Here is a 15,246-nt window from a genome sequence, read left to right as displayed (position 1 = left end):
AAAATATATGCGGACATCTGCACGTGAGATCCTTACGTGAAAACAGTAGCCAATGGCCAGAGCATCACCATAAACCCCTTGTGAGGACGCGCGCATAACATTTGCGTCTGCAGTTCGATAATCGGCATATAAATTATATGCGGGAATACGCACGACTGGCAGTGTGAATAATGAGTAGAGAGCCGCGCATAAAATCTCCATGCGGAAGTCCCGGTAGAAAGATAATCCCCAGAGCATTTCAGGGGAGCAGAGGAACTCGTTGTGTAGGGCGAGCAAATTGAGCAGCCGCTCCACGTCCTATCCTGATCTTCTGGCGGCCGTGCCTGCTCTCCGGCGAACTCCTCAGCCCTCGCCGCTGCCCTCATCTGAAGATTTGAAGAAGGTGGGCTATGTGAAAGGTGGTAGAGTAATCAAGCACGGCATGTGTTCGATGAAATGCGCGAGAGAAACTTGGCTTCGCAGTTCGTTGGTCTTGCGACCTGCGCAGTGCACGCTTGGATCGAAGTCCGCAACAGCAGTGGCTAGGTCGCCATTCTCTGCTCCTTCAACACTTGGATATACGAAAGAATGCCGACACTCTAGATTTTGGCAGCTTCCCATCTCAGACATAACGTAAGGAGAAGTTCTGGTTGGGTTGAGGGGTTCAGGGAGGCGAAGTAGGATAAGTACGTGGGTTGGCGGATTCTATACTAGCAGAGAACAGGGAGGAATGCCTGAAAGGAAGGAATAATTGATCTTACGAAAGGTATTGTTTTTTCTTAAAGCCCCCTCTCTCATCTTATTCCAATAGGTGCAGATGGAACTGACACAAGTCATTTAGTTATTCTACACAAAATCATGTAACAATATGCCATAAAGATTTTGCTGCAGGAACCCATTGCAACTGATCCAGTTCAATTTACAAACCATTTTACTATTTAATATATGCCAAGTAACATGTATTGCTATAGGCATAGTAAACTATAAGCAGAAAATCAGAGAGTAAAATAATATAACTATCATGAGCTACTAATTCAATTTACTAGCTATAGAGGATTCAATTGTGTGGAATGTATTATGAGAAGCTCATCCTCCTGCAGAAAGCTCCTGAGATATCTGTTGCATGCTTGGTCGATATTGTGGATCAGGATTTATGCATTCAACTGCCAGCGCCATTGCTGAGGTGATATCATTCATATACTCTTTCGTAGGGGGTGGGAGACGATGGTCCAATAAATCTTGTATTAATATGTTTCCATGACTTTTTGAAGGCAGAGAAGTGATTAGTTCTCCTGGGTGCCTTCCCATCAACACCTCCACTGCTACAACTCCAAAGCTATATACATCACATCTCATGGTGACTATCCCTGTGTAAGCTAGCTCTGCAAATAATTGAGCCAAATCATTTTGATAATCTTACATCGATCAACTAAATGAAGTAACTCTCATACTAGAACTAGGTGATATATGTTCTTTCAATTATTATTTGAGCTATTAAAGAAGATAACAATTTGAAAATTAACACTTTTAATGAAATTACTTACACTGCGGACAGATCAGAAACTTCAAATACAGCTAAATAAATATCTCATCTAGGAGTACAACAATGGTAACAGAAGAAACATCCCTTTCTATATATTTCTCTGTGCTCGTGCTAAGGTAATTAACATATAAAATTTCTTAAATACTATTATAATATTAATTTTTACTTAAATTTTCCCCCAAAAGGGAACTCTTTTAGAAAACCTTGTGGAGAAACATATCCAAACACAATTTATTTTGATGGTAAAATAGTTAATAACATAATTTTGAGTCTGATATATAGTAATTTGAAGCCATGATTGAGAAATATGAACCATTTTTTCTATATCACGATCATCTTTTCTTTTCTTCTCCTCTTTTTGGAGAAGATTCTATTATCACTATCATCATTATATGATAAATCTAGCTCTACATAATATCAACGTCTTGCTATTTCTAAATGTTGCACATTCGAGTACCTTCTTTTTGTGTATTTGTGTGTGTGTGTGTGTGTGTGTGTGTGAGAGAGAGAGAGAGAGAGAGAGAGAGAGAGAGAGAGATCACTACATTTATGTGCATATTATAAAAATCAAAGTTACAGGATCCTTTTACATGTTACCTGGAGCAGCATATCCATATGTGCCTGCAAATGTGGTCCAGTTTGAAGAGTCAGGCTTCAAAATCCTAGCAGTGCCAAAGTCTGAGATGACAGCCTCAAAATCGTGATTCACAAGTACATTTTTGCTTGATATGTCTCGATGTACTATCCTAGGGTTGCAGTCATTGTGCATATAAGATAAAGCATGAGCCATGCCTTTAATAATCTGGAGTCTCTTAGGCCATTCTAACTCAAGAGCTCTTTCATCACTTTCTAATATAGTTTTTAAGCTTCCTCTTTCTATGTAATCGTACATAAGAAAAAAACATTGAGCATGGGAACAGTATCCATATAGCTTCACAATGTTCCGGTGTCGAATTTTCATCAGAGTCAGTATCTCATTTTTAGATTCTTGATCAAAATAACTTCCATCTTCTGATCGATGAGGTTTTTTCACAGCTAGAACTTTTCCGTTTCGCAGTTGCGTCTTGTAAACAGTCCCACATCCTCCTACCCCAATGCAATATTTATTATCAAAATTCTCAGTTGCTTCAATGATGTCTCTGTAGACAATTCTCCCATCATAATTCCATTCTAAAAGCCGATCTTCGCTGCTCACTTGGCTATTTATGATGTGAGACCTCTTCAATCTCCATTTTGAAAAACAAAAGCCTCCAACTGATACTAGTAGGATCACAAGAGCACTTGGAATTAGAATAATTATGATCATCATATGATGCTTGTTTTTTGAATGCCTCACACTGGTATATGAGGAGTTACAAGGTGATAGACCTTTTATTTCACCGCATAGGTCTTTGTTATTCATAAATGCATCTATTGAAGCTTGCTTGAAGACTCTGCCATTTGGGAGGGGGCCTTCTAAATCATTGTAGGATAGATCAATGGTTGACAAGCTGAACATACTCCCTAAAGAGGAGGGGATAAGTCCTGATAACTTATTGTGTGACAGATTCAAGCTTTCCAACATTTGTAGATTTCCAATTTGTGGTGTTATCTCCCCACTTAGTGAGTTCTGACTAAGATCTAGTAAACTTTGTAGATGCTCTAGATTACCCATCTGATTTGGAATGCGTCCATTCAATTCATTGTTGCTCAATTTTAAGTATTGCAATTTGATGCAGTTGCCCAATTGTGTTGGTATATTTCCAGTCAAATTATTAGCTGATATGTCAAGAAGTTGTAGATTTGACAACTCTCCAATCTCAGCTGGTATCCTCCCTGCCAAATTGTTACCACTTAAGCTCAAGTTGTATAACTGGCCCAGTTTACCTATCTCCTTTGGAATATCCCCTGATAGCTGGTTCAAAGAAAGGTCAAGCACCCCTAGTTGAGTCAGTTCCCCAAGCTCAGCTGGAATGCTTCCAGAAATCCTATTCTTAGACATTTTTATCGCCGTCAAGTCTTGTAAATATCGCCAGTTCCTAGAGATTTCACCATAGAAATCGTTGGAACTGAGGTCGATATACCGTAGTCTTGGATACAGTCCAAATGCTTCAGAGATATTGCCTGTGAACTTATTTTTGTTGAGCCTTAGTCTAGTTAAACTAGTGCAGTTCGCAAGGCTTGTTGGGATGGAGCCTGTGAACTGGTTGTTATCTGCTGTAAAGAACTTCAGGGAACAGCCATAACATAATCCCTCTGGCAAAGAGCCAGAGAATTTATTCAGACTTGCATATAGTGCAACCAACTTGGTTAAATTGGCCAATTCTTGTGGCAGCGAGCCTGATAGACTGTTTTCACATATAAAGAGCACTGTCAGACTGCTCAAGTTACCGATAGCTGGAGGGAGCGAACCAGTCAGTTTGTTTATATGAAGTGCAAGTGTACTGAGGTTTCTCAAATTCCAAATTTCTGGTGGTATTGGACCATAAATCTGATTAATAGAGAGGTCTAGATAGAGTAGCCTAGCCAAGTTTCCCAAGGAAGATGGGATCAAACCATTGAAATGGTTATTGGAGAGTGATAAGTATGATAGGCTAGTTAAGTTACCCAGTGATGGGGGCACATGACCAGTGAGATCATTTGCAGCTAAATTAAGAGAGACCATGTTTTTCAAACTTGCGAGTGAAAGTGGTAAGGCACCACTGAACATATTAGAGGAGAGGTCAAGTGTACTCAGATTTGTAAGAGCACCAACGCCGGGTGGTATTGCTCCATAGAGTTCATTAAAGCTTAGATTAAGGTGGATGAGACTTGGAAAGGAGGAGAAGCTGAAGTTATTTAGCGTACCATTCAAGCTGAGGTTTTGTAGGCTTAACCCTGTAATGCTTCCAAGATTGTTGCAAGTAATTCTTGTCCAGTTGCATGGGCTTGTGCTGCTAGCATTAGCGAGCGGCCAAGAATTGAGCGGTCGATCGGAAATAGTGGATCTCCATCGGAGAAGAGCCTCGGCTTCTGATTCAGCAACTGCTCCATTGGAAGAGAGTGAGATGGCAAGATGTAAGATTAGAGGGAAAGCAAGAAAGGAGAAGCATCTTGGTGCAACCATGGTATTATTGGTTTTGGCAGATGTTGTATGCTGCTGCTGCTTTTAATGAGGTCCGGAGGATGCTTCTACCGATGTTTCATTCATCAGGTCAACATTTTTCTGTCACAAAATTCAAAGGATAAGATTCAGAACTTTCATAATATTTGTTGGTTTTGTTTAGTCCAAACAAAAAAAAGCATTTTTAATGGGATAATGAAGTTTTCACGCTGCTGCTGCTACATTGGATTAGGTGTGAATGTTGTTTCTAGTGATGTTCCATTGGTCTAGGTCAGGAGATTGGTGCCTAAAAATTCTTCGGAGAAGTCAACTAAATTGCAGTCTCTAGGTTGATTACTGGATCATTTCACACCTACCTACTTGCGACTCACTTCTAATAGCTTGGTGTCTAAGAAAAGATTATGGTTTTCTTTAGGAGAGACCTGGGAATTAATTAAGTAAACAGGAGAGTTCTGATGTAGGATGCTGATGTAAGAAATGATGGAAGGAACTTAAGTTGCATTCGTTCTTTTATTTTTTTTCCCCTTTTGATGTATCTAAGTAACACTCAGGGAACAAATATTCTTTCAGAACATTATGATCTTAGAGAAGATTTTGCCCTTCTGTGACAAGTTTCGATCCACTCTCAAGATATAAAGATTACTCAATAAAAGAGCGGTCCAGTGTATGAAGCTCCCACCATTGCAAAATTTGAGGAGGGTCGGGCATCTGCAGCCTTTCTCCTACGTACGGAGAGATGGTTTTCATGATGGAATAATATTATTGTGACACCCAGACTCAATCTCAATACAAATATTTACTCAATCCACACTTGTATTAGGAGCATTTTCTTGGGTCTGGAAGAACGGAAGTTTGCCTATATTTGTCGAGCTAATTATAGTCCTGTCTTTCCTCTTTCCTTAACCTAGCTAGATGGCTTTGATTCAGGCTCAGCTTGGTTAACCTGGTTCCCAAGCTAGGAAATGACTCGACTGAGATCTCCAGGGGCTTTCAATCAGGAGGAGAAGAAACTGAAGTAGAGATAGTATTCAATACTGTAGTCAATGCCTTCATCCCTCTCTACCAACAACTCCAAGAAACACACACATCACCAAAAAAACACTCACACCACCACCATAGAAGATAAGCCAATGAGGTGGTGGGGCAGTTCTAAAAAGCTTCTCTGTTTGGTCTTATTATTGTTTGCGTTCCAAACCAATCCGGAAAACACCAGCACCCGCCAAAGTTCCATTCTTCTTTGCATTGAGCTATTTAAAGTAAAGCAAATGAGAGAATAAGGGACTTGTAACCAGCAATCAAAAGCTGGCAAACAAATAGGCTTTGTTGAGGCAAAACCATTAACTTGTACATAATACGTGCAACCAACTACAGAGGCTCCATCTTTCTTGAAAAAAAGGAAAAGAGAGAGAGAGACTCCATGACAAGACTACTGCCGAGAGCTTGACTCATTCATCAAGAGCATAGTCTAGAAGAAGAATGAGTTGATGAAAATTTATTTGTTTTCAGACAAGTGAAGCCTATTTCCATAGAAGCACACAAAAATATAGTAGAATGTCCTCTAGTTTAACAACCCAATCTTCCTTCCACCCAAGTTTGAGCATATATAATATCAGAAGAGGCATTTACACAGTTGGAAATCCATCCTTCTCTGGAGTAGAGATTCATTTTGTAAATTGAAGGAGATATAAAGCTACTAGCATGTAGAACTTTCTTACAAGTCATATTACAAGATGAAAGCAGAAGTATTTCATATATTTAGAAAATCTACATACATAAATGTATCCTTGACCTCCCCTTATTCCCTATGCTTGTTTCCACAAGCAGGTCCTTGGAAGCAACCACCATGTAAACAGTACAACCCTTAGCTTCTCAAAGATTCACTTCAGCCATAAAATAAACTGGTCATTTGGCCTTTAATCTGCTGCACTCAATAGATTGAAAGCATTTAGCTTTAGGTACACAATTCCCTCTGAGCATATGGTGCCCCTTGATGCTCCCTAGATGCATCAACTGATTCAAATAGCTCCACTTTGTAGGAGTAAATTTTACTCACATATAAGAAGTACATGAAATTTAGGACAGTAAGGATGGTAAGGAATCCGTAATAGTAATCCAGATGAGAGGCATTCAGATTATTTAGAACCCACCCTTTACCATGTCTGCTCGTGATATTAGAGACTAACTTTAAGAGAAAACTGCTGAGGAAGTTACCCACACCAAAAGCAGTCAAAGAATATGAAGTTCCCAAGCTCTTCATGCTCTCTGGAGCTTGGTCATAGAAGAATTCTATCTTCCCCACAATCAAGAAAGCATCAGCCATTCCCATAAGCACAAACTGAGGAATTAGTATGAAGATAGTAACAGGAACTTGTCCCCCAGTCTTGTCCAGTCCATGACTTCTAGCAATGCTTAGCCTACTCTTCTCAGTTATGGAGGCGACTAGCATTAATATGATTTGGAGAACAAGTCCTACTCCCATTCTTTGAAGGAGTGTGATTCCCCTAGGATTCTTTGTCCAAACCTTCATGGCCTTCACAAAGTAACGGTCATAGAGAACAACAGAGACAAGCATGGATATTGTCACAAATGCTTGAAGGCATGCAGGGGGGATTTGGAAGTGAGGTCCAATGTGTCGATTCAGAGTGGTACCTTGTTTAATAAAAAGGGTATTGGTTTGAGCAATCACCGTGCACGGGATGAACATTGCAGTCAAAATTGGAAGCATCCGAAGGATTCGTTTTGTCTCCTCCACTTGCGTCACGGAGCACAATGTCCATGGGGTGTCGGAGCCGCCTTTGACTGCAGCTTTATTGAGGAACCTGCGTTTGTTCATGAAAAAAGGAAGCTAAAAGTTACTAGCACTAGATTTGCGAATAATGCTTATAAAGTTTGGTAAAATAATAAAATAACTTTCTTTATATTTACAGTTAACAGTCAAACTAGTTTTTAAAATCTTAATAATCACTATCCCAAAATATCTAACGTAATAATGTAGATTTTTTTTTTTGTTGTTGACCACCAACGTAATTTTGCCGGATGGAAAGTTACTAGACTGTCTTGGGAAATAATGCTTTGCCATTTGGACTATTTATATCTAGACCCCAAAAGTTAAAAAAATGCTAATTAGCCACCAAAACTTCAAGTTCGCTATCTATCTTCATAATAAAATAACTAAATTTTATAAAACATCAAAACTACCCTTCCCACCAACTTAGCAAGGGGTGTGGATGGATGCTTTGATATTAGTACAAGTAGATGAATGATAAAGAACAGACTGCTCTGAGCTCTATGCAAGATGATGGATGACAGAGGATGGAGTGTTTTGAAATCTATGCAGGCAGATGAACGGCAAAGGATGTAGTGCTTTAAGATCTGTGTAGTTGGATGGATGATAAAGAATGGGACGTTTTGAGATTTATGTAGGCGAATGGATGATAGAGGACGGGATGCTTTGAGATCTATGCAGGTGGATGGATGATAGAGGATGAAACACTTTAAGATCTATGCAAACAGATGAATGAGAGAAGATGGAGTGCTTTGAAATCTGTGCATGCGAACAAATGACAAAAGATGGAGCACTTTGAGATCTGTGCAAGTTGATGGACGACAAAGGATGGAGTGCTTTGAGATATGCACAAGCGGATGGATGACAAAGGATGGAGTGCTTTGAGATCTGTGTAGTTGGATGGATGATAGAGGATTCGAGTGCTTTGAGATTTGTGCGCTTGGATGGATGATAGAGGATGGAGCACTTTGACATCTGTGTGGTTGGATGGATGATGTAAGATGGAGCACTTTGACATCTGTGCAGGCGGATGGATTATAGAGGATGAAACGCTTTTAAGATCTGTGCAAGCAGATGGATGAGAGGATGAAGCGCTTTGAGATCTATGCAGGAGAATGGATGATAGAGAATGCAGCTCTTTGAGATTTCTGCAAGTCGATGGATGATAAAGGATGGAGTGCTATGAGATCTGTGTAAGTGGATGGATGATAAAGAATGAGGTGCTTTGAGATCTGTGAAGATGGATGAACGATAGAGGAGGTGCTTTGAAATCTGTGCAAGCAGATTTGTGTAGGTTGATGGAGTGCTTTGAGATTTATGCAGATGGATGGATGATAGAGGCTGATGTCTTGAGATTTCTGTAGGTTGGTGGATGATAGAAAACGATGCATTTTGAGATTTGTGTAGGCAGTCGAATGATAAAGAATAGTGCTTTAATATCTGTGCAAGCGGATGGATGATAGAGGAGCATTTTGAGATTTGTGTAGGAATAGATGACATACAGGATGCTTTGATATTTGCGCATATGGACAGATGAGAGGATGAGGTGCTTTGAGATCTGTGCAGGTTGATGGATGATAGAGAATGAAGCATTTTGTGATATGTGTAGCTGATTGAATGATAAAGAATGAGGTGCTTTAAGATGTGTGCAATGGATGAACGATAGATGAGGAGTGCTTTGAGATTTGTGCAGCATGAGTGGACAATAAACAGAGTGCTTTGAGATTTGTGCAGATGGATGAATGATAGATGATGGAGCGCTTTGAGATCTATGTAAGCAGATGGATAATAGAGGATAGAGTCTTTGAGATATGTGCAGGTGGATGGATGATAGAGGATAGAGCAATTTGAGATATGTACAAATGGATAAATTATATAAGATGGAGCGCTTTAAGATCTGTGCGTGGATGAATCATAAAGAATGGAGCGCTATGAGATCACATAAAAGCTACAATCAGGCCTCTCTGAGTCAAGGATATTTTGGTCTTTTTCTCAGTCTGTTAATGATGCCAAATTTTAGATAGATGGCTAGTTATATTGCAACAAAAATAAAGTTTTGTTGGCTAATTGAATTTTTTAAAACTTTTGGGATCTAAGTGTAACTAGCCCAAATTTAGAGGGGTGTCTTTGTAATTTTTCTAAACTTTATTTAGTAGCCAAACTAGTTTTATTTGATATTTGTCAACTTTAAAATTTTGTACTACAGTATCTCTATTCCGACCTTCACATGGCAACTCTGAATTTGATTTTCATATTATGGTAAAATTCTAGTTGGTGATTTTGGATTGCTAATGAGTACTGATTTAGCAAAAACTTAGAACTTTAATGGTAATGTACTTGGAAAAGAACGTATGGCCATGGCATATGTTCAGTGCACTTAAAATATAATCTAAGGTTCTGAGTTCTTGTATAAGTAAAGGTTGTGACCAAATTACTAATGAAAGATAAGAAATTTTACCAAGAGGACCACTAGTACACCACATATATGTGGGATTTTAGGCTTCAATATTCACGAAAGACTGCTAAGATAACGGGACTTAAAACATACAATTATCTCATTCGAGAACTAAAATAATTCTGCTTGCACATAATGGAAACAAATGGTGAAGATTGGCTTATTGCCATCATTGTAATAGTTTGTAAGGTGTGCAATGTGCAAGTAACAAAATCATTTTAGCAATTATATAAGAACAAGAAAAAAAGGATAAATTTGTGATTTTCTCAAATAAAAGTTAAATTTGTGAAATTGCAGAAAAATTAACCTCGAAATTCAAAGAAAGTTTCTAATTTTCGGGATAATTGTAGTGTTACTAACCTTATTGAATTGGTGGAGTCAATTCTAAACTTCCCCTTCCTTGTGTACACCTCTAAATCCAGCTCATGAAGTTCCTTTGGGTCATTTGGAATGGGAAGTTTCCACTTCCTCACTGCAGCCACCATAACCCTAACCATCCTAGTAAATGGACTTCCTTGTGACACCTTGTGCCTGTAAAATGGTGTGCCGGCCAAGAAAATGATTACTGAGATTATAAGACCAAGAGTTGGAATTCCATATCCAACAGTCCAGCCAACATTGTCCTGCAGATAGATCAGGAATGTATTGGCAAACAGTGTCCCCAGGAAGATGCTAAACATCCACCAATTGAAGAAGGAAAGCTTGTGCATCCTCTCCTTTGGATCGAACTCATCAAACTGGCCTGCACCTATGGTTGAAATGTTGGGTTTGGTTCCACCATTTCCCAGTGCAAGTATGTACAGTCCCCCAAAAAACACACATAGTTGCAATGTCGAAGCAGGTTCGCAGGTGGCTCTGCAAGGTGGTGGCTTGAATGTTGGTACAGAAACCGCTAGTGTTAGCAAGCACATTCCCTGTTAGCACATATAAGATCAGTAATGGCTGCTGTTCTGAAAAATGAAGAGTTTAATGTAGTGCATAAAAGAACATGTCTCCATTTTGAACTCGTCGTCACCGAGATCATGGAATGAGAAAACTAGCATTACATGGAATGAGCATAACGGTACTCGGTACAGGAGGCGTACTAACACTCAATATGCCAAAAAAACTCCGTGCCGTATCGTACTGATACAGTGCTAGTGTGGCACTAGTACGTGTCCGGTATCAAGACGGTGAATTTTATATTTAGAACCAGAGATAAGGTTTCACAATTAGATAGTTAGGACATATGGAGATGAATTAGTTTTTTGTATGAAAAATAAACTTCATGTTCTTTTCATATTTGAAGATTGTGGTCTAGTTCTTATGGTTGATTATTAGCACTGCTAAAATGATAGTGCCCTCTTGGAAGACTTGGATCAAATACAGATGGTTGGTTTAAACAGGAAACTGATACAAGTGACTTGGGATTTGGAATGTTTATAACCAGTTTATGTGTCAACTAAGATTATAGAGGACCCGTTGCCCAACTTCTCTGTTGGCATGGAAAGTTACTGATAACGATAGGTTGAAGAAGAAATATGTAGTGGTGTTACCTAATGCATGCATGCATGCAAGATGGCTCCAAAAGGAATAGAGAGGAGAATTCAGGCAAAGAGTGAAATGGAGATGAGCAGAATGAAAAGGATTTCTTATACTACTTCAGACCCACATGTGCTCTGCGAGATGCTTTATATATCAATCCTGATACTACTATGCTGTCCTATTTATTTGGAAACCTATAAGTTTTATTGGTATGAAATTATTCTAAGATGTCATTCCAAGTTTCAGCTAGGCATATGAGAAGTTTAAAAAAACATTGTCTCATAATTTGAGATTTCCGAAGTCGTAACCAAATTGAAAGCCATACAAGTTTTCTGGGTGGTGTTAATTAAGAGACATAAAACTAGCAGTTCTATTTTCGGCGAACAAGTAGATGATGTGTGTGAAGATCCGTGCATGCGTGTATTTAGTCCCACATCGGTTATTCGCTGGATAAATTTTGGATATTTATACAGGATTAAGGAACCCAAATAATACTTTTCGGCTAGTCATTTTTGGTGAGGTCCTAGATTGTTACAGATAGTATCAGAGCGAACTTGGCCCATAATCTACGTGAACTAGAGGACACTGCAGCACGAATTTTTTAGGGCTGATCACAAGCCGATCATGGTGCTTGTAATTAGATTTGAATAGATTATTATACTGTGTCTTTTGAAAAGGTAAATTTGTACATTCTACAAAACATACTGATGAGAGTGCCAACAATTATCTCAAATAATGAGACATACGTGTCACATGTGTCATGCACTTGGATAAACATCATGCAATATGATATGTCGAGCGGTTTCCTCCTAGTGACATCATGAGAGCTCTTCAACCCAACCCATAGAGATTGGACCATGAAGAATGATTAAATGAGAAAGAGAGAGGACGAATGGTAGTCTAAAAAGGACAAAAACATCACATGAACAAGTTGTCCAAGATTCGATATTCATTAATGTACTTTGACGCTGATCCAAGAGGTTCAGCACAATAAGTCAAGCAGATGGTTGGATCAAAAAAATCAAGACTGGACTATTCAGCACACCAATTAAGGGCAAGGGACATAAGTAACCTTGGACAGGTCTGTATGGTTACCTAAGGCCAACGGCAATGTTAGGGAGGAAAAGTCTACGGAGTAAAGACCACAGGCTAAGGACCAATCTCTTGAGTCCAGGCAACTTGGAAGGTGACTACTTTGTCCGTATGTCCTCATGGAAGTAGATTGAACTGACCATCATTGGTTAAATGGAATAAGAAACAAAATAGCTATATTTGAAATAACAATAGGTGCTCTCTGGAGTATCTGATTACTACCTATCCACTAGCATGTGAAATGTAAAGCCTGGTCAGGAGGTGCCACTTCATAAACCGAAGACTCGTTTGGTTCGCAAGAAATGAAGAGGAAAAAGTATAGTCAACGAAAAAATAAAGAAATACCTCTAGTTGAGTTTTCAAAAAAGAGCGATAGAAAAGTAGCTTTTTTATGGAAATAAGATTTCTATATTTCATGAGAAAGAAAAACTTATATAGGATATGGAAAAGTCCAATTCTCATCGGCTGAAAATTAGATTTTTTTTTCCCCAAAAATATCCTTAAGTCTGGAGATAGTATAGGATAAGGTCTTTCCTTTTATTAAAGGCATAACAGGTATTTTACACAACTTTTTTAGAAAAGTAGATACTCAATCAAACATAAGCCATCTTGAAATGTCCCATTTTTTCATAGCCAACCAAACATGCAGAAATTACTTTTCCAGGCATCATATACCCATGCATCAGTTTTTCAGAAAAAAACATTCTAGAAAGGAGAATTTTTTCCATGAACCAAATAACTCTTGAATGTGACCATGCAGCAAAGCACATATTTTGTGTTCTAATAGTACATGGTGCGAGGCCTATAGAAGTACTGACCAATTAGAACATTATGGGTTCTGCTCTAGGTTCTATTCCATGATAATCACCTAAAAGTTTCAAGTAAAAGCTTCACAAGTTGAGTTAAATATATTGTTAATCGATCACGACGGTATTTTTTCTTTTGGAAAGAGAGGACTGAAGATTGGGTTGGATTCATTAGGCTTTCATTACTATATACGAATCAACGCATCTAAATAATACATCTATTTTTAAGTTACAATTAGACCGAGTTCAGCCTGAGCTCAGCCTTTCCATAATGAAGGGAAAAAATAACCATAGAGAATAAGATTCATATAATCCATATGAAACCACTTTCACATAGAAAGGCATACACAGTTTTCTTCATTAGCCAGAAACATAAAGACGAAGAACCTGTAACTGGTGCTTAGTAAAATTAATTCATCATAACATCTGGAACATAAATAAAGAGGCAATTTTGTAGAAACAATACTAGTAATCATGCAAAGATAGAACCAAAGAATCACAACCAAATGATTTTGCTGAGATGAAACAGATCATAAATACAGATGATAAGCAAAATAATTACCACAAGATAGATGGCAGATCCGCTGACAAAGGTCCAATAACGACCTAGATGGGCATCGGCGATGTACGCACCCAATACGGGTGTCAAGAACACAGTGCCGACCCAGTTAGTCACATTGTTTGATGCAGTGACAGTGCCCTGATGAAGCACCTTTGTGAGATAAATCACCAAGTTTGATGATATGCCATAGTATGCCATCCTCTCAAACACCTCATACACTACAGCCACCATTAGAACAAATCAATAACATCAGAGGAAGAAAGACAAATTATTTAGAAAGACTACATGTTCTATGTAACTATGTTTTAAGTATTGCTGAACAGTTAAACCAAAGAAAAGAAAAAGGAAAACCAACAACAGTAAATATAAACCTGAGTTTCTTTCTAAAGGGTTTCAGACTTTCAGAAGAGAGTCATTTAAGGGTTTTTACAGGTAGCACAGTAACATGAAGGCAGCATAATGGAACATTAGCTATGCAAATCACATGGTAGGTTAAGAAGGCTCTATCAACTATATACTCTTGGAGGCTCTACCATAGTAAAAACCCTGGCTTAAATTATGCGTGAAGTGTTGAGGAGCAGCTGTTTGTAACTCAGTAGTATTGCAAAAGAGTGTACATAGTAGCTTATTTCGGTATTAAGATCATTAAAGCAGAAGCATGAGATGTAACTTAGAAAAGAATATGGGAAATGCTGAAAGCTTTGGAAGCATGGCACAAATGGAATAGTTTGGAGGCATTACCCACAACAAAAGAGCAGGCAGTCCATCCTCCTCTTTTGGACCTAAGAACAGGATTCCCACTTAGATCCACAGAGCCATCCTTGGCGTACTCACCCTGCCTTGTTTCCAAGCTCTCTGCCATTGTTTTGCTGTGACCTTAGCTTCTCTGAGAGGTAGCCATTTTATAGACTTTGTCCACTGAGATTTTGCAAAGGTGTGTTCCAGAGCAATGGAGTGTTATTACGGGACTCCCATTGCTCTCTTGTCGGTTTCATTGATGGCTCGTTGAAGCGGACAGGTGAGGAAGCTCTCAGTAATCGTAAAAAAACCTATATTCGCGGTCGCTCCAAGCGGCAATCCGCAGTCCACGCCCGCACACTGGTATGCGGTGTATGCGGTTTTGTCGCTCACTGGATTATATATGGTCAACTTGTTTTCATGCTGCATCATTTTTCCAATTTCCTTTTGCATTCTTTTTTTCTTTTAGATTTAATTAGATTAGAAAGAGACTAATTCCCAACTTTTTTTTTGAATCTTTGTACCTATACTATCTTTCAATGGCTAACTTCGATCAGAGCCGAACCTTTGTCCCCTTATCTAAGTAACAACAATCGATCTTATTTGAGCAAACATTCGGTGATGTTTTAATTATGAAATTTTTTGTATACCCAAGCATGTAACCAAAATGCATGCTAAAC

The 15,246-nt window shown here is 38.7% G+C and overlaps 2 protein-coding genes across 2 annotated transcripts; both read right to left on the bottom strand.

The window, feature by feature from the left end:
• Positions 1-315: 315 nt before the first annotated feature.
• Positions 316-4,628, bottom strand: LOC103716270 (uncharacterized). Its single transcript, XM_008804205.6, has 2 exons — positions 2,120-4,628; positions 316-1,361 (listed from the first exon to the last, which is right to left on the bottom strand). The coding sequence occupies exons 1-2, from the start codon at positions 4,605-4,607 to the stop codon at positions 1,066-1,068; spliced, it is 2,784 nt and encodes a 927-aa protein (XP_008802427.4). The 5' UTR covers positions 4,608-4,628; the 3' UTR covers positions 316-1,065.
• A 1,557-nt stretch (positions 4,629-6,185) lies between these two features.
• LOC103716245 (protein NRT1/ PTR FAMILY 5.2-like) lies at positions 6,186-14,787 on the bottom strand. The gene is made up of 4 exons (XM_008804168.6): positions 14,570-14,787; positions 13,829-14,046; positions 10,205-10,758; positions 6,186-7,423 (listed from the first exon to the last, which is right to left on the bottom strand). The coding sequence occupies exons 1-4, from the start codon at positions 14,688-14,690 to the stop codon at positions 6,556-6,558; spliced, it is 1,761 nt and encodes a 586-aa protein (XP_008802390.5). The 5' UTR covers positions 14,691-14,787; the 3' UTR covers positions 6,186-6,555.
• Between the last annotated feature and the right edge of the window lie 459 nt (positions 14,788-15,246).

The sequence above is a fragment of the Phoenix dactylifera genome, chromosome 3, assembly GCF_051530095.1.
Source record: "Phoenix dactylifera cultivar Ajwa chromosome 3, Ajwa_hap1_PhDact_Kaust_v1.1, whole genome shotgun sequence".
Lineage (NCBI taxonomy): Eukaryota > Viridiplantae > Streptophyta > Magnoliopsida > Arecales > Arecaceae > Phoenix > Phoenix dactylifera.
Note: the sequence above shows the minus strand (reverse complement) of the source record. Positions and strands in the feature narration are given on the sequence as shown.